The sequence below is a fragment of the Tachysurus vachellii genome, chromosome 3, assembly GCF_030014155.1.
Source record: "Tachysurus vachellii isolate PV-2020 chromosome 3, HZAU_Pvac_v1, whole genome shotgun sequence".
Taxonomy (NCBI): Eukaryota; Metazoa; Chordata; class Actinopteri; order Siluriformes; family Bagridae; genus Tachysurus; species Tachysurus vachellii.
In genome coordinates, this window is record NC_083462.1 from 18,231,362 (window position 1) to 18,251,188 (window position 19,827).

At 42.3% G+C, this 19,827-nt stretch overlaps 2 protein-coding genes across 3 annotated transcripts in view; one reads left to right on the forward strand and one right to left on the reverse strand.

Moving 5' to 3' along the window:
• Positions 1–2,481: 2,481 nt before the first annotated feature.
• Positions 2,482–10,992, forward strand: slc10a1 (solute carrier family 10 member 1). The gene is made up of 5 exons (XM_060866105.1): positions 2,482–2,517; positions 2,640–3,095; positions 9,544–9,745; positions 9,822–10,000; positions 10,187–10,992. The coding sequence occupies exons 2-5, from the start codon at positions 2,695–2,697 to the stop codon at positions 10,410–10,412; spliced, it is 1,008 nt and encodes a 335-aa protein (XP_060722088.1). The 5' UTR covers positions 2,482–2,517; positions 2,640–2,694; the 3' UTR covers positions 10,413–10,992.
• A 2,172-nt stretch (positions 10,993–13,164) lies between these two features.
• Positions 13,165–19,827, reverse strand: part of susd6 (sushi domain containing 6) — a 31,639-nt gene continuing 24,976 nt past the window's right edge. For both annotated transcript variants that reach the window (XM_060866112.1, XM_060866111.1), the window contains exons 3-7: positions 18,682–18,873; positions 17,821–18,012; positions 17,285–17,423; positions 16,520–16,935; positions 13,165–15,859 (exon numbers count right to left, since the gene is read on the reverse strand). In XM_060866112.1, coding sequence (XP_060722095.1) covers positions 15,834–15,859; positions 16,520–16,935; positions 17,285–17,423; positions 17,821–18,012; positions 18,682–18,873 — 965 coding nt within the window. In that variant the 3' untranslated portion in view covers positions 13,165–15,833. The remainder of the gene's footprint in view (positions 15,860–16,519; positions 16,936–17,284; positions 17,424–17,820; positions 18,013–18,681; positions 18,874–19,827) is intronic.

The following is a 19,827-nucleotide window of genomic DNA, read 5'->3' on the forward strand; positions in this document are numbered from 1 at the left end:
TTATACAAATGAGCAACTGAGGGTTAAGGGCCTTGCTCAGGGGCCCAGTGGCAGCTTGGTGGACATAGGAATCGAACTCACAACCTTCCGATTGGTAGCCCAACACCTTAACCACTAGGCTACCACATCCCACAATATAAAGTGTGTTAGCCAAATAATTCTTTGACACTAACACTGTGTGTTGTAAGAGCACAGACACACTGAGCAAATGCAATTCATTTACATATGCAAGGTATATGCAAATGCAATTCATTTACATATACTTTGGGCTCATATACTTTGCTTACAAACACAGACACTTCCAGAGGCTTACTTGTCAAAGTCCTGTCTCTATTTTCTGGTGTTCTGAACATGCCTACAGACTCAGTCTTGTGTCGTTTAACGTCTAGCATCAGAACATTGCCTGGTGTCTGTATATCTGAATGATTTTTCCTCCATGCTCACACCAATCAGCAGGTTAACTGGAGGACAATACACACTTTTCCACCAGTATGTGACAAATATTATCATACATAGCAATCTGGTTCTGCAAAGCCTGCAGTAAAGCCTCTGAATGATGAAGACAGCCAGACACATCAGTCATTTCTCTAGACTAGCTGGAAATTTGGTCTTGCCAAAGATTTGACTTCAGAGTGGGTTAGGGTTAGTGTCCGTCATTCTGTCTAACACAACAGTTTGCTTGGGATCAGAGAGACTAGACAGAGATAAACTCCACAGCCTGAAGAGCTTTGTGGTGCCACTGGGAAACAGGTTTATACTTAAACCATTACCCAAACCAACTTGCATTTATCTCATTTACACAGCTGAACTGTTGACCCTTAAGGGCCTTGCTCAGGGGCCCAGCAGTGGCAGTTTGGTAGTCCTGGAATTTTAACTCACAATCTTCAGCAATCACTAAACCAACACCTTGAGTTGAGCTACCACTGAGCTACCACTTCACCAGGGTTGCACAAGGTGCAAGTGACTTTGCCTTGAACAGAATCTCATGGATGGCACCTCTTTGGGATCCCATAGATTTCAGTCCCCTGGCATCAGCACAACATAGTACCCTTGTGGTCCATTCTCTCATTATTGTGGCCCAGGTTTGATTCTTGGGCAAGGAATCAACCCATCCACTGAGGGATTAACTCTCAGTGCTGCACCCAAGACTGGGAAATAATGGGAGGGTTGTGTCAGGAAGAACATCCAGTGTAAACCTGTGCCAAATCAAGTCTGTGGCTTGGCAGATCCACTGTGGTTACCCTGAACAGGGAGCAGCCAAGGGACAGCAACTAAAAAGCAGCAGTGTACTTAGATACCTTGTATTATCCTTTGTATTCACTAGTACATATGTATATTATGTTACATAATATTCTTGATTTTTTTAATTGCATCTGTAGTTTGATAATGCTGGGATGGGATACTGTTTGCATACAGAATGCATGAAAGGTTTAAACAGTTTCTATGTATTTGCATGACTTGTAAATAGTGAACTGATAGACACTGTCAAAAGCTTGCATCAGTTATTGCTTTCCCACACTTTTGAGCTCAGCATAAGCTGATATTCAGAAAACTTATGTGACCTCTATTTCAGAAAAATAGGAAGTTAGAGACAGACTGTGAAAGACAAAGCAAAGACTATGACATGCAGTAATGACTAAGAAGAATTGACCCAGGTTTATGCAATATATAGATTATATGTTGAAAAAAATACAATTAGATAAATTAGGATTCTTTATGGTCTTTAGATACAGTGCATTCCTCTGTCCGGTAACCACTTTATCTTGTTTGGGAATGCGCTGGATACAAAGCTTAAAGCTTATTCCTGATGGGAAGACAACCTGGAAGTCAATCATAGAGCATGACTATAACATGACTATAACATAGAGCATGAAATAACAAAACTAAGAGACACAGGAAATAAACTAGGAATAATACTAAGCAACAGAAAATACAGAAATGAAAGGTATCACAGAAAACAGAGACACAGAATCTAGAACCATGAAACTGGAAGAAAAAAACAGGAAGCAGAAAACAGAAAACAAAGACTCGGCAAAGGACAAGTGCGTCAGAACACGTCAGAATCCAAATCAGTTTTTGGATCAGGTCCAAAGTGTGATCAGGTCCACCAAGATCTCACCACTGGGCCCCTTAGCAAGGCCCTTAACCCTCAATTGTGTAATGTTGTTTGTTAAACAATAAATGAGACGACACACGCTGGCTCTCAAACTCACATGCTTTCTTTTACTTCCTAGTTCTTGTACCCGTATAAGTCACGTGCTCTGTGACGTTGCACTCTTACGTCACTATGTATCACACTTACATACATTACAAATTGCACAGTTGTATAAAATGTAATTTGCTCTGGACAATCTGCCAAATGCTGAATGCTATATCCAAATATATGCCCCTTAGCACAAAAGCACAAAACAGTCAGAGGGTGTAAAAGAACTTCAATTACAATTTTTATCATACAAATGTTCCAAATTCATCTATATTCAAACTAGTCACGCAGTTCATCTGGGAGAATTCATCGAGGTAGGTCCTGAGAAACAAAGCTTCAGTACTTTGTGTTTATGCTCCAAACTCCTGTGCAATTTATCTAAGTATTTGAGCATTGTTACTGTCTATTTGTTATATTATGCCTCATTTGTTTTCAGTGCATCTGGACCCTGTCTTTCTACACTCATTTTCCGTACACAACAGCCATTGAAAATGGATCCCAACTTCAACCAAACTACCCATTATTCTGACGATGCGGATCGATGGAGCCAAAATAATTTCACCAATGTTACCTTCTCAAACAGCTCTGCATTTTATGTAAATCTGAATACAGCTGCTAACCTGCTTAGCATTTTCATCCTTGTAGACACTATGGTTGCTCTGGGCTGCACGATGAAGTTGTCCAAGATAAAGGACCACATCATGAAACCCAAAGGGTTGGCGATCGCCATACTGGCTCAGTTCGGAGTGATGCCCCTCACAGCGTTCTCGTTTGCTAAACTCTTCCAGCTTACTCCCAGTAAGGCCATGGCAGTGCTGGTTTGTGGCTGCTCTCCAGGAGGGGTTCTTTCCAATGTCCTAACCTATGCCTTCAAGGGGGATATGAATCTCAGGTACATTTTTGCCATTATACCATTAACAGTCTATAGTATAGACTTTGAGCTATACAAATGTACAACTTTTTTAAAGAGATTTTTATGCTTTAAGCAAAGGATTCTACTTTTAACTCCTCCTGAGTGCGTGTTGTAATGATGTCATATAACATGTCTTGCCTTAAATTTGCAGAAAATCTCTGGTCATTTTTCATTTGTTTTTTATTTCAACTTTTCAGCTTTTATTTTATTCCCAGAAAACTTTTTAAACTTTACTCCCATTTCATCTCCACATCTTCTTAATGACCTTCATTACAGTAAATTGTAAATTTATAAATTTAAAAGCGTATACAGTACATAAATCTGAAACCAGAGACTAATGCAAAGTTTATACAAGTGCCAGAGAGGACTAGTTAGTACCTAATAAGGAAAAAAGTGGGCAAGTGAAGAATGTTTCATCTTAGATGTTAAAGGCCACAAGGTCTTAAGATCATAGCAGAAGGAATGGAGATCCTGAGACCCTCTTCTGACTGGAAGTGGGAAGTGCAACGGGAGCCATCACTGAGGAGCCAAGGAACATTTGTAATTTGACTGACTGAAAAAAGTATCAGTGCTACACTGGTGAATTGCAGGATGTCAGAATCTGTCACTCCAAACTGGTTAAGATGAGGAAATAATCATATCTGTAGTGTGAGGACATAAGCAAGCCCATGCTAGGTACAGTATTCTTGCTAGGTGTTCTTTCCATGTGAGGTCAAGTCAAGTCAAGTCAAGTCAAGAAGCTTTTATTGTCATTTCAACCATATATAGCTGTTGCAGTACATAGTGAAATGAGACAACGTTTCTCCAGGATCAAGGTGCTACATAGAAACAAAGACAGGGCTAAAGACTTGTAAGTAGTCTTAGCCACATAAAGTGCAACTGTGCAACCTGGTGCAAACAGTGCAGGACAAGACAAACAAGACAGACAAGACAGTGCAGGACAAAAGACAGTGCAGGACTAAAGACAGTGCAGGACCAGACAGTGCAGGACAAGACAGTGCAGGACAATGACAGTGCAGACACAAGTTACAAGACAATACAAAAAGTACAAAAAATGCAGTACACAAAAGACAATAAATAGTAAACAGTCACAGAAACAGTCACAGAAACAGCGCCGACCGACCAGTGTTAATACTGTATGTGTTAATATAGTATGTGCGAAATGGCTGAGATATTGTACAGTATGTGCAAAAACGGCTGAAATGTTGGGACAGTTTGTGCAAAAAACAGCAGACAAGGTGTGCAAAACAGCATGTAAACAGTTTGCTGGATTGTAAGCAGCATGTAAACAGTATGTTGTGTCAGTGTGTGTGTTTTGTGAGGGTCTATGCAGTCCATACAGATGATGTGTGTGTATGTTGTGCTCAGTACAGTACATTTCAGTTGTTGAGAAGTCTGATGGCTTGTGGGAAGAAACTGTTACACAGTCTGGTCGTGAGGGCCCGAATGCTTCGGTACCTTTTTCCAGATGGCAGGAGGGTGAAGAGTGTGTGTGAGGGGTGTGTGGGGTCATCCACAATGCTGTTGGCTTTGCGGATGCAGCGTGTGGTGTAAGTGTCTGTGATAGAGGGAAGAGAGACCCCAATGATCTTCTCCGCTGTCCTCACAATCCGCTGCAGGGTCTTGCGTTCTGAGATGGTGCAGTTCCCGAACCAGACAGTGATGCAGCTGCTCAGGATGCTCTCAATGGTCCCTCTGTAGAACATGGTCAGGATGGGGGGAGGGAGATGTGCCTTCCTCAGCCTTCGTAGGAAGTAGAGACGCTGCTGGGCTTTCCTGGTGATGGCGCTGGTGTGGAGTGACCAGGTGAGGTTCTCCGCTAGATGAACACCAAGAAATTTGGTGCTCTTGACGATCTCCACAGATGATCCGTCGATGTTCAGCGGAGAGTAGTCACTCCGTGCTCTCCTGAAGTCCACAACCATCTCTTTAGTTTTATCCACATTCAGAGAAAGGTTGTTGGCTCTACACCAGGCAGTTAGTTGTTGCACCTCCTCCCTGTATGCTGACTCGTCGTTCTTGTTGATGAGACCCACCACGGTCGTGTCATCGGCGAACTTGATAATATGATTCGATCTGTGCGTTGCTGCACAGTCGTGAGTCAGCAGAGTGAACAGCAGCGGACTGAGCACGCAGCCTTGAGGAGCTCCAGTGTTCAGTGTGGTGGTGCTGGAGATGCTGTTCCCGATCCGGACTGACTGAGGTCTCCCAGTCAGGAAGTCCAGGATCCAGTTGCAGAGGGAGGTGTTTAGTCCCAGCAGGCTCAGCTTCCCAATTAGGTGCTGAGGGATGATTGTATTGAATGCTGAACTAAAGTCTATGAACAGCATTCGTACATAAGTGTCTTTATTGTCCAGGTGGGTGAGGGCTAAGTGGAGAGCTGTGGCAATGGCATCGTCTGTGGAGCGGTTTGGACGATACGCGAACTGTAGGGGGTCCAGTGAGGGTGGTAGCTGCGTCTTGATGTGCCTCATGACGAGCTTCTCGAAGCACTTCATAACTATGGGTGTGAGTGCAACGGGACGATAGTCATTGAGGCAGGACACTGTAGACTTCTTTGGGACAGGAACGATGGTGGTAGTTTTGAGGCACGTAGGAACAACGGCGCTGCTCAGGGAAATGTTGAAGATGTCCGTAAAGACATCCGCTAGCTGTTCTGCACATTCTCTGAGCACCCTGCCAGGAATGTTGTCTGGTCCAGCAGCCTTCCGTGGGTTAACTCTGCATAGAGATCTCCTCACGTCGGCCGTGGATAGACAGAGTACCTGGTCGTCGGGGGGAGGGATGGACTTCCTCTGCGTTACGTTGTTCTGTACCTCGAACCGAGCGTAGAAATCGTTCAACGCATCTGGGAGGGAGGCGTCGCTATCACAAGCAGGTGAAGCTGTCTTGTAGTTTGTGATCGCCTGTATGCCCTGCCACATGCGCCGGGTGTCTCCGCTGTCCTGGAAGTGGCTGTGGATAGTCTGGGCGTGTGCGCACTTTGCCTCTCTGATGGCTCGGGACAGTTTGGCCCTTGCTGTTCTTAGGGCCGCCCTGTCCCCTGTTCTGAAGGCTAGGTCTCTAGTCCTCAGCAGAGCACGCACATTAGCAGTCATCCACGGCTTCTGGTTGGAGCGTGTAGTAATGGTCTTGGAGATGGTCACGTCATCAATGCACTTGCCGATGTAACTGGTCACTGATGACGCGTACTCCTCCAAGTTGACAGAGTCACCGTTGGTTGCAGCCTCCCTGAAGATATTCCAGTCAGTGCACTCAAAGCAGTCCTGAAGAGCAGAGGTGGCACCTGCTGGCCAGGTTTTCACTTGCTTCATAACCGGTTTTGAGCGTCTGACGAGTGGTCTGTATGCTGGAATTAGCATAACAGTGATGTGGTCTGAGTAGCCGAGGTGGGGGCGGGGCTCCGCACGGTATGCGCCGGGAATGTTTGTGTAAACAAGATCCAGCGTGTTTTCACCTCTCGTAGCAAAGTCCACATGTTGATGGAATTTAGGGAGCACTGACTTGAGATTTGCATGGTTGAAATCTCCGGCGATGATAAAAAGTCCGTCGGGGTGAACATTCTGTAGGTCGCTAATAGCTCCGTATAGCTCACTTAGCGCCTCTTTAGCATTAGCGCTAGGAGGAATGTAAACTCCGACAATGTAAACAGTAGTGAATTCCCGTGGTAAATAAAATGGTCTGCATCTAACAGTCACAAACTCCACTGACGATGAGCAGTAACTAGAAACAAGCACAGAGTTCTTGCACCAATCCGTGTTGATATAAACACACACACCACCACCGCGAGTCTTACCGCACAGAGCTGCATTTCTGTCGGCTCTAAATGAAGTTAGCCCGTCCAGTTGAATGGCGGCGTCCGGAACTCTGTCGCTGAGCCACGTCTCCGTGAAAACAAACACGCAGCAGTTTCTAATCTCTCTCCGTGTAGAGCGTTCGAGTCGGATGTAGTCCAGTTTATTGTCCAGGGAGCAAACGTTGGCTAGTAGAATGGAGTCTGAAATTGGGAATATTGCAGATGAAATGTGTGACAAAGGTTATCTATCACCCCACCAACTTCAGGGGGAATATGTGCTTGTTTTTTATTTGCTTGGCTAGTTTTAAAGAGAGTCGCTAGTCCTGTTTTCTGTCTGTTTTTGGCAGACAGTTCAATCCTGTTATATATCCTACTCTATAGCACCCTCTGGTGGGGTAAAATCATAGCAGACTAAACTGCAATATACAGCCATGGCCAAAAGCTTTGACAATGAAACAAATATTAATTTTTACAAAGTTTGCTGCTTCAGTGTTTTTAGATCTTTTTGTCAGATGCACTGAAGTATAATGACAAGTTCATAAGTGAAAAAAAGGCTTTTATTGACAACTACATTAGGTTTATGTAAAGTGTAAATATTTGCAGTGTTAAACCTTTTTTTTTTCTTTTTTTTTTCTGTCATTCAATTTTTTTCTGTAATTCACCCTGGCATGCTGTCAATCAAATTCTGGTCCACATCCTGAATGATGGCAGCTTATTCTTGCATCATTTATGCTTGGTGTTTGTCAGATTTTGTGGCCTTTTGTTTGTACTCCCACCTCTTGAGGATTGACCACAAGGGATTGACCTCAATGGGATTAAGGTCTGTGGAGTTTTCTGGCCATGGACCCAAAATTTTGATGTTTTGTTCCGCAAGCCACTTAGTTATCACTTTTGCCTAATGGCAAGGTGCTCCATCATGCTGGAAAAGCCAGTGTTCATCAAAAAAATTGATCTAGGATGGTTGGGAGAAGTTGTTTTTGTGTTCTTAGGCAAAGATGTGAGTGAGCCGACTCCCTTGTCTGAGAAGTAACTCCACACACAAATGTTCGCAGGATGCTTTACTGCTGGCATGATACAGGACTGATGGTAGCGCTCACCTTTTCTTCTCCAGACAAGCTTTTTTCTGGATGCCCCAAACAATAGGGAGGGGGATTCTTCAGAGAAAATCACTTTACCTTAGTCCTCAGTAGTCTAATCCCTGTACCATTTGATGAATATCAGTTTGTCCCTAATGATTTTCCTGCAGAGAAGTGGCTTCTTTGCTGCCTCCAATAATGTTTGCCTCTAGTCACCTCCCCGCTGCCATTCCTGAACAAGCTCTGCTCCGGTGGTTCCCTGATACCGCAGCTAAATAAAATTTAGGAGATGGTCCTGGTGCTTGCTGGACTTTCTTGGGTGCTCTGAATCCTTCTTCACAACAATTGAACGTCTCTCCTTGAAGTTTTTGATGACCCAATAAATGGTTGATTTAGGTGCAATCTTACTAGCAGCAATACCTTTTTGTGCAAAGCAATGATGACTGGACATGATTCCTTGCAGGTAATCATGGTTAACTTAATCAGCATGACAGAGTGATCTCCAGCCTTGTCCTCATCAACACTCTCACCTCTAGTAATGAGCAAATCACTGACATGATGTCAGCTGGTTGTTTTGTGACAGGGCTGAAATGCAGTGGAATTGGTTTTGGGTTTTTGTGGATTAAGTTCATTTTCATGGCAAAGAGAGACTTAACAATTAATTTCAATTCATCTGATTACTTTTCATAACATTCTATAGTATGTATATGAAATTTATATGAAAAACTGAGGCAGCGGACTCAAAACTCAAAGACTCAGAAAAGTTATATTTTTGTCATTCTCAAAACATTTGGCTTCCACTGAGGCCAATGGCAATTGACATTCAACCCCACTGAGGGTTAAACGTGGGCCCTTTGGAGCCAGAGCACCTTCCAGTATACATATATAAATCCTTCTGGCACTGGACATCCTCGGGGTCCCAACATCAGTGCCTGATCTCGGTAATGCTCATGTAGCTGAATGAACTCTCTATAGCCATCGGGTTGCCATCGAATGCCTTCCCAAAAGTGGAGCTTATTAGAAGATCAAAGAGGAACAAATCTGGAATGGGATTTTCAACAGGGACCTATATGTGTGATATAGAGAAGTGTGGTATTCAGTGACATGTACACAAACCCCATCCAGGTAGCAGCTACTTCCTCTGTAGGTTGAGAGCTTGTCTTGCCACTTGTTTTAAGTGGTCCATGGGCAGCCTTTCAACAAATTGTTAGCCACTGCCCATTTGCTGCAATGCCATAGAGTTCCATCTTGTTTAAACTTATCTTGTTCTCAGTAGTATGCATATTCAACACTAAGTTCACAACAAGCCTAACTGCTAGCACTGTATGCTATTGTTCAAATCCAGCACTGCCAAGCTGCCAGTATTTGCCCTTAATCCTCTCTGCTCCTAAACTGGGAATTGCCATTAAAGAATTCCACTGTGCTGTAATGTATATGTGACAGATGTGAAGTCTTCTTCTTCTTCTTCTTCTTCTTCTAATATAATTCCTGCCCAATAAAAATACTGCTGATGATTAAAGGTATGACTTATATAACTGATCTTCTTCTATCTCAGCATTGTTATGACGACCTGCTCGACTGTGGCAGCACTGGGAATGATGCCCCTTCTGCTCTTCATTTACTGCCATGGCTTCTCCAACCCAAGTGCCGTGCCCTTCGTTAACATCATCCTGGCCTTGTTCTTGACTTTGGTACCTTGTGCTGTTGGCATCTGCATTAACCACTACATACCACAGTACTCCAAACTTGTCACCAGGGTAGGTCATCAACATGGTAGAAGTTGAGCAGCAGAAAGCGCAGATCATTAAGTCAGTGTCTTTTCTTTTGTCATAGGTTGGGCTGATTATGATGCTGGTCAGTTTGATTGTGTTTGCTATTTTGATCGGGATTTTATTAGGCGAGGCTGTCCTGACAGTTGCAGCGCCTCCACTCGTGGCCACAGCAGCACTTATGCCACTCATTGGATATGGACTCGGCTACGTGCTGTCAGTCTTCTTCAGGTTTAACGGACCGTAAGTAAAGGAATCTTAACGTTGTTAAGCAAACTGAATTTTAGCCTTAGGTACTTATTTAAAAATGGGTGAATGCAGTTAAGTCCAACTTTAGCAGGAACAAGGACAATTGTTTCTAATTATGATGTAAATATTTTGCTGTTTAAAGTTAGACGTTGAAATGCCTTTTTTTGCTGTAACCCTAAGATGTAGGAGGACTGTTGCTATAGAGACGGGTTGCCAGAACATCGTCCTGTGCTATTCTATCCTAAAAGTAGCCTTCGATCCGACGTTCATCGGGCCGTATTTCCTTTTCCCTTTTCTCTTCTTTTTCTTCCAAATTCCTGAAGCGTTGCTTGTAATCACAATCTTTCGATGGTACACAAAGCAGAAATCTTCAGATGAACCTTTAGCGAATCATCAGGACTGCTGAGTATTTTTGGACGAGTACAAACGAATGAATAATTTCAGAGCTGTGGAAGTTGAGGTTGTTGTATTAAAATCTACATATTCAATGGAAGTATTATTGTTTTAGACCCAAGTTGCTCTACCTGGGTTCAGCCTTTAGTAAGGGGTGTGGGGCAACAATATAAACTAAAGCATTTTTGTTTTGTTTTTCTGCTAAGTTCCATGGGAAATGCTAACTCAGTGGTTAAGACATTGGACTCCAGATTGGGAGGTTGTGAGTTCCAAGCAGTCATGGTGAGCCCTTGAGCAAAGTTACCAACCAAAAGCATGATGAAATCTTACAAGACACGAGATATACAGTAACCTCAGTTATACATTTGATAAAACATTACCAAACATTACCAGTAATAATAGTTCAACCAGTGTTTAAAAAAACACTTCACATTTCCCTCCTCAATGGAGGACATTACCTGCAAATGTGCATTAAATGTGGCCAAGCATTGGAAGAGAAGCACAACAGTTATGTTTCTGTTGAAAAGAAAAGAAGGTTATTAAATAAATAAATAAATGTAATAATTTATTTGTTGCTGATGTGAGTAACGGTGTGCTGGGCTAAACTTGTTAACCGCTGTGTTTGCTGTAAACTCGTCCTACCTTATCGGCTGGCCCAAATTCTGTTGTATTTCACTTGAATCAAATTGTTACTCTCTGTATTTATTGTGTGTGGACATTTCTTGAGTCATTTCCTCTTATGTGTACAGAGGAAAATAAACAGCAGAAAAAAGCAGCAGAGATGTTTCCGTGGTGTTGTTTCTGGTTAATGTACACAGCTAGGACAACTTTACTAATCTACCAACAAAGCTACTACGCACATGACGTAAAACAAATAACCGTTCGATAATAAATTTTCACACTGATTAGCATTTAATTTTGTTTTTTTTCACTTCAACTGTTACATATCATAAACAATAAAAAATTAACGCAAAACAAGTAAAGACCACAAGCTTCAACAGGAGAGGTCGCTAAATACCCATGAGGGATGTGGTAGCTTAGTGGTTAAGGTGTTTGACTACCGATCGGAAGGTCATTGGTTCGAATCCCAGGTCCACCAAGTTGCCACTGCAGGGCACCTGAGCAAGGCCCTTAATTGCTCAGGTGTATAAACTGAAATAAAAAAATGTAAGTTACTCTGGATAAGAGTGGCTGCTAAATGCTGTAAATGAGACTCTAATGTACAGGTAACACAAGGGACGCAGTTTGTCTGAGAGGTTTATATAAGTGCTTATGCTATTGAATAGACATAATATTAAAATATAGCTGCAAGCAGCTATGGCGGGCCTTCGCACATTTTTTTATCGCTATACGGTGCCTCCCAGACAAATGGGGGCGCTAGTGAGCCACTTAAGAGACACACCTTTGTCTGACCTTTTTGTCCACACTTAACAGCTGACAAATGTGATGTATGTGTCAAATTTCAAGTTAATCTAAGCATGCCAAAAGCCTTAAATATGCCTGAAATATAAGTAAACTTTGACACGATGCCATGGCAACAGTGTTTGAGATATCAAAAATCCGTTCCCAATTTCGCATCTCCAATATCTCTGCGTCATGGTGGCTAAGTCTGGTCTCAATTACATGAATCCCCTAGGAGGAGTATTTAAAAGTTTACCTCATGCAGCTGTCAAAAAATCCACCTTTGTGACTGACACACTTCCTGGGGCCTGTTGGTGGCGCTATACCCGGGACTGAAGTGCAATGTCTCGGCATCATGTTGACCACTTTTGGTGTCAATCGCATGAATGTCCTAGGAGGAGTATATAAAAGTTCACCACATGCAACTGTTGTGACTGACACACTTCCTGGTGCCTGTTGGTGGCGCTATGTCCGAGATTCACAATAGGCACATAGATGCGATCGAAATCCTTGGCCGAACATACACACCGCGTGTCTTCCCAATAAGACATTTTTTGCTTTAGATATTAGACACTTCCTGTTTCTCTGAATTCACCATAACTTTGTCGCCTCGCCATGGCAGCACCGTTCGAGATATCAAAAATCCCTTCGCAATTTAGCAAGTGCAATGTCTCGGCATCATGTTCACAACGTTTGATGTCAATCGCATGAATTCCCTTGGAGGAGTATTTAAAAGTTCACCGCATGCACTTATAAAACAATCCAAAATGGCCGACTTCCTGTTGGGCGGAGCTCATAGTTTAGAGCGCGAAAGTTGTTCGGGTCGATGAGATCTATATGCGTACCAACTCTCGTACATGTGCATACATAATTGCCCGATCTGTGCACCAATGTTTGTTTTTGCATTACAGGGGGTGCTACAGAGCCCCCCTGCCACGCCCGTATTCCAACATTTGTCCAATCCTAGTGTCGCGCGACTCTGACATGTGTGCCAAATTTCAAGAGTTTTCGAGCATGTTAAGGGACCCCAATTGGCCAATGTGTGGGGAAAAATAAATAAATAAATAAATAAACAAATAATACTCCCGAGGAAAAACAATAGGGCTTCGCACCATTCGGTGCTCAGGCCCTAATAACATATAGCGGCAAATGGTCAGGATTCATCCAAGACGATCCTCTACAGAAGGATCTGTGAAACATGGTGGTGGTAGTGTCACTTTTGTTCATGTAAACATCAGGTGATCTGCCACTGAAGATGCGATGTTCCAAGTTATTTAATACCCCCAGAACAAGCTTCATTCCAATACCTTTGGGGGGAGATGGATGGATTTTATTCAAATTCTGTAAATGAATTCCAGTCGAAGTTGCACTTTAAAAGAAAGTTTTAATTAGAAATAGTTATATACACACACAAACTGTAGAATTAAATTAAACTTTATACAAATATTAAAATACTATCTTCACACCCACTGCAATGTACAGAAAAAAAAAACAAACAAACAGCTGAGAAGAGTAAGATGAGACAGTCGCACCATACAATGGTGTTCTTCAAGGAAACGACAGAAAGTCCAACTTTCAGACCTGCAGCAAACTTCGGATGTCGAAGTCACCGACGGGGGAGTTGTTGAAGGCTTTGGAGAAGAAAACAGCGTCGTAATAATGAAGAAAGAAAGAACCCGACACCTTCTGATAAAGCCATAAGACTGTTAATGCATAGGAAATAAAATGTCAAGGCTGTAAGGACAAACTGAAGACGAAATCGAGACCGTGATGGAAGAAAGACACTTACATAAAAAAATAAAAGAATGAAATGCACAAGTCTATTAAGGCGAAAGCTCGGCTTCGTCTCCAACCAGATGTGTTTTTGCAGGAAATAAACGAAAAAAAATAAATAAATAAAAAGGACGTCTGACCGCACAAACCCGACCCTCATGTTTCTATAACCGAGCCAAAGTATTATGATGCGTCTTTATCTAGTCCAACTTTTCCATCAGCAATTAGTTACTGTGCGATAAAAGAAAGCGTGCATGCAAAAATGCCCAGAAATCAACGCAAGCTGCTGTTAGCTTTAATTAGATTTGTTCAAGGGTGGACAAATCCTACATTTATTAGCGCATAAAGTCTAATAATAATTAGGCTGAAATGAGCAACTAGCATCATTAATGTTGGTTCAGACGACGGATGAGAAGCGTGAGTCTTTATTCTCTCCTGATCCTCTCTGAAATCTCTACGTGTATAACGTAGTAATCCGTCATTGCACGTAAAAGATGTCGTTCATCCTCGTTAATGTCTCGGTCGTCATCGTATTCTGCTGCGTTTTGTCCAGAAATATTACTAGCATTGTCTGGAGCTAATAAATACGCCATGTGAAAAGGCTTCCTATTGATAGTCATTATTTTTGTGCACAGTGCAGCAGGATTTGTGACTTTGGAAAAGAGTAAATCGTCGCTGTCGGGCGGAAACCTCGTGTGTCCAAATTTGGTTAATTTCATATTTTTTCACATATCGATGCTATTGGTCAGTCCCCACGTGGGTCTGTTATTTTTACAAGTTACTAAAGTCTTGAAAATAGCTTGAGCGCAAATCTCATAACTCCATTGGACACTTCAACTGTCCACCTCTTCCTCGCTCCGTGGGAGAGCTTCACGGCATATTTCTCCTCAATAAGAGTCGCAACGAATCAACACGTCTTCTGAGGTAAATGTCTTCAAAACAATGGGCTCAAAGAAAAAAAAATCTTGATCCCTGCTAGTTCTGCTGCTTGTCTGAGGACAGGAATTTAGCGCAAGACAATCCACTGCAACTCGGACTAAACCCTGTGCACTGCAGATAAGGTACGCGTTTTTTTCATTTCCTGAAAAATAACGGTTTTGGAGATATGAGGATTCTGCCCGACAGTGACAAAATGTTTGTTATTTGCGGAAAGCAAACCGAACAAGCTTTGTGTTTTCATTTAGGAGTACGCTATTATTATTTAGCGTACGGAAATACACCGTTCCTCTTCTTCTTCTTTTTTTAGGGTTCTGTAATAATAATAATAATAATAATAATAATAAAAAAGTCGGCACCTAAGTTAGTGATCTGTCCACCCTTTTCAAGACAGTGTTCCTGATCTCTCATCTTATCGTGATTATTTAGTGCTCCTCATGCACGCAGCTGGACTAACCGGATAACCCGAAGACGTTTTAAAGCAAACAAATGAATTAAGAATTGTTCTAGAATGTATATATGATATGATATGATATGATATATGATAATCTCTCAGTTAAAAAAAACAGAAGGTAAAATAACAAACTTGCGCTGGATTTAAAAAAAAAAAAAAAAAAAAAAAAAAAAATCAACACATTTGAGCCCTCTTCATTCAGTCAAACATGTAAAGCCAAACACACACACAGCGAACAGAAAGGCAAGCATGTCTTTGAGTACAGTACAACGTAAAGCGGTTCGTCCCTGTATCTCTCTGGTCCGGCCGTCCTGTGAAGCATGCGTGTTCTCGTGTGTGCGCTTGCTCGATCGTTTGGGAATCTGGGATTTTGTGCACGGATCATGCAGCATTAAAAGAAAAATAAAAATAAAACCTGATTTATTGGACCTCATGGCAGAGAGGTCACAGTCACTGATGGATTCCTCAGAACCCGACTGAATGCATGGGCAATCTTGTGAGAAGAAGAACAAAGGCATAGTGAGTGCAGCCACTTGTTAGTACAGCGCTGAGGGAAGAGGTGGTGTTTATAAACGTGTTATTCAGGCTGTTATGTACGCGTTATACATAGTCCTGTATATTCTATAGCATCTGTGCGGTGCTTTGAGGGAGAAGGTTGGAGCGTGTGGAGATGTGGTGACGGTGGTGTTTTACACTGAGGCGAGTTACACGCGGTGCAAACAGACTCGGAGAGTTTATAGAGAGTTGAAGGGGCGGTCGGTGGAGAGGCATTTGGTTACTCCTGCGTTCTGTACGGCAGCAATGGGGGAAGGGTTTGGTACAAAGCTTAAGGAGACACAGTCCTGGTCGTCGTCCACAGAGCATGTGCTCTCAGGCCTCCTTCAGCAGAGGGATATCTGTTTTAAAAAAATGACAAAAAAATAAACGAAACATGAGTCAGGAAAGAATAAAACACTCTGGAACTGGATCTGTGACTTACAACAACAATTTACAGAAACATTTGCAACTTATAAAGAAATAAATACAGACAAGTCGTCGGTTTTATCCATTTACAGTGATGTTTGATGCGCTACCATTCTACACAGATCCACTTTTTTGTGATGATATGAGAGATGCTGATGTTTAACGAAGCACGTTTGACTCAGTGAATCATTCGGTCATGTTTGAATGAATCTTTGAGTAAAACACCAACATTACAAAGATTGTCTCATCCCTTATTGAGTAAATCGTTGAATCAATAAATCTTTTGTTCAGGGCCAGGATTCCTCCTCATTTGCTCGGTGACTCTTCAAATGAATCGGTATTGGATCGATGAATCGTTTAGGCATTTTCCCTCTGATTCATAAGAACAGCAGGTGTAACGTGTCGTTCATGAGGAACGTTACAGCTTTACCTCTGACTGTTACAACGTGCTGACGCTGGAGACTCCTTCCAGCAGGTGTACAAAAAAAACGTCACTTTACTTTGCACACGTATGTCTAACCCCACCCTATAAATAAAAATATAAATGACAAGTAAATGACAGTATTTTGTCTTTAAAGTGATCAGAACCGTACCGTCTCCATATTCCTCTACGGAGGTAAGCGAGAGCAGGCTGTGCTGGTCGCTGCTCGTGCTGCTTGGCCTACGTGCTGCTGCTGCTGCCCCGCGCTGCTCCGACACCCAGGTGGAGGAGGAGGATGAGGATGGAGAGGAGGTAGAGGGGTCCTGGTGAACAAGCACGGTTTCTGCGTGACAGGAGCGTGCAGGAGTGGAGGTTGAGGGGAGGCTGTGCTCGGCTCGGGATTGGCTGATCTCTGAAGCAGAAGGCTCCGTCTGCGGCCCCTCGGAGAGCACGATGTTCACGCGGGACTGCGGGGGAGGAGCTGCCGTGCCGCCGCTGCCGTACACCGCCTCCTCGTACGAAGGAAGAGAGACCTGTACTCCCTCTACGATGACAGAAGGCGCCTGGCCGCATACGCCCTGATCACGTCTACGGCAGAAGAAGATTAAAAAAAGTGTGAATCTGTGCACACTAAACTGAATATATAATCCACCCTGAGACTTATTACAGATGTTTATATCTGATGCGTCTTTGTAAATGTAAAAAGCTCGGCTAAACCTGGCTACAACAGCCCCAATAATTCATCTTAATTAAAGAGGGTCAATACAAAACATTTTAAATTTCTACAGTAAATAATTTCAATATAATGAAAATATATGAACGATGGTTATATATGGCCACCAGGTGGTGCTACACATCACGTTTCAGGCTTCGCCGTGGTGATGTAAAAGCAGAACTAGTCTGAAACTGTGTGAGAGAGAGGAGGTCAGTGTCAGACCTGCTGTGATGGAAGGATTTGAGTTTAGGCTGCAGCAGGACGAAGAGGACGACAAGCAGCAGGATGAGTGCGACAGAGCTGGCAGTTGAGGCCATGATAGAGAGAGCTGGCATACCGAGAGAAGAGCGATCTTCCTTTCCTGTGAGGAACACACACACACACACACGTCAGTAAAACGACAAATTTGCATTTTTCAGTCAAATGACCTTCATCGTGTGACGTAGGGGGAAACCTGGAGTTAGAATTCTACCTTTAGACATTACACTTTAAGAAATGTGCAGCTGAAGTTAAATCTGGTTTCTGAAAATATAAATCGTGTATATTTAAGATTCAGTTTTAAAATAATGTGTATTTTCATTTCACATCTTTCTTAAAAGTTTTCTGAGATCGAACAGGGCTGTATGTGCACCAGAAGGAGAATGCAGTGAAGACATCCCATAATACTGTAATCTTATAAGCTATGTAACGAGGGAACGGGATGCCGTTCTGTCTAAAAGGGAATTAGAAATGAAAGAAGAGTGAACAGGGTAATTTACCCTGTCCCAGGTGACAGATGATGGGCGCTGCAGAGTCCCAGTCTCCGTTCCTGCATGTGTGGTATCTGTATCCTTTCAGCGTGTAGCCTTCGTCACAGAAATACTCGATCACTGTGCCCTCGGTCAACCTGGGGCAGGGCGAGGGGTGGCACATGTAGCCCCCATTCTCCGGCTCACTCGGGGGACGACACACTGCACGACACGCAATAATACAGACCACTTTAATGATAATAAAAACTAATAATAAAAACTGATAAATAAATAAAAACTACTAATAATAATGTGCAGAAAGAAAATAAATCAAAAGCATTAGGGAAGAAAAACAAAGGCAACACCAAAGAGAAATGAAATTGTATTATAAAGTCTAAAAATAAATAAATAAATAAAAGAAATAAACAAAAAGTTAATAGAATGAATAACAGAATAAAATAAATATATTAAATTACAATTATTGTAAATATTTACAGTATTAATAGTTCAAATTGATACATTTATGTATTGAAATTCAATTATTTATATTAAACAGTATAATTAGTAGTATTATTTATTGTTGTTATTATTATTATTATTATTATTGTTATTATTATTGTTAAATAAAATAGATAATAAGGTAATAAGTAACCAGATAATATTCATATTAAATTGAAAAATAAATAAATAATAATAAAATATTTAATAAAATCTGTAAAGGTTTGCACGTCCTGAACTATAAAAATTGTAATGTTATGGACTATATTAAATGATATGACTAACAAAAAAAAAAAATCAATCTGATATATATTTAGCCGGCAGTTCAGGAACAAAACGTCCCATGGCGTTTAAGCCGAACGGTCTACGCTGAAAGCAGTGTGTGAGACTCACCATCGTTTCTGAGGCAGTGCGGTGGGGCAGAAGACCAGTGTCCTGGTGCGATACACGTGATGACGCTCTCGCCGCTCAGTGTGTATCCTGAATCGCAGCTGTACTGCAGCACCGTGCCCACAGGGAAGGAGCCGCGGTTGGTCTCTGTGAGGTTTCCTTGGCCATGCAGCACCGATGAAGGCCTGGAGCAACCTGAGGGCCAACGAGGAGAAGACGGAAAGAGTTACTACCGTAAAGAAGACTGCAAACACACACACACTCAAAACTGCCTCCATACTCATCATTAATAATCACTACAGTAGTGCAGACTGATATTTCACAGTGTTATGTAAAGGAGCTGCTGTCAGAGGGAAATAATCAGTGATGGGACGCTGTGATGCAGTGGAGTTACTGCGAGCCTGAAATCCCACAGCAATCTGCTCCAAAATACTTGTTAATTCTAGTTACCCTTCTCATCCTCTGTCCTGAAGACATTCCTGAAGCTGAAACACTTTTGAACTCACTGTAAGAAAGTGTTTCCACTGAAGACTGTAAAACAAAGTGTGTGCAAATTCCTCAGAAGTGTGTGCAAAGTTTGTGTTAATGGACTTGTCATAAACCTTAAAACGTCTTTAGAGCGATTTGCTTAATCCTGTTTCATCAGACCCTGGAACTGAGACCGGAGCGGTGCATCGTCTGCTGCTGTGTTTTTGTGTGTGAGAGGTTTCATAAAAGTTAGACTGGAAGCTCTTCCCCCTCTTTACATAGCTCCGACATTCCATGAGTCACTCAAACCGAAACCAACACATGATGAAAAGAGTTGCAGAACTGCGCAAGGGTACAAATTTAGGCCAGCTGCTGAAACGTGTCCGGACAGGTTGGGCAGAAACTTCGCTGGGTCTGAACAAGACAATGGCATGCTTATTAAAAGGGATGGGAGAACTGGCATACCAGCAGAAGACAAAGGGGCAAAAACGGTGGCATGTATGTGTGATCGCGTGATACTGGAATTACACAATCCTCCACACAACCAGTTTGACTTGTATGACTTCACTATTTTATAAGGGACCCAAAATAAAAATATGGACATTTTCCAGAAGCTCAGAAAGTCTTATAGGTTACAGGGTCTTACACGCTAGGACTTTGATGACTCGATTTCTGGTGGCA

Excerpts from the sequence above, each read along its gene's own strand:
- slc10a1 (XM_060866105.1), top strand. The coding sequence starts at position 2,695 with ATGGATCCCAACTTCAACCAAACTACCCATTATTCTGACGATGCGGAT. Across the intron at positions 3,096-9,543 it reads AAGGGGGATATGAATCTCAG|CATTGTTATGACGACCTGCT; the intron begins GTACATTTTTGC and ends CTTCTATCTCAG. Across the intron at positions 10,001-10,186 it reads TTCTTCAGGTTTAACGGACC|ATGTAGGAGGACTGTTGCTA; the intron begins GTAAGTAAAGGA and ends TGTAACCCTAAG.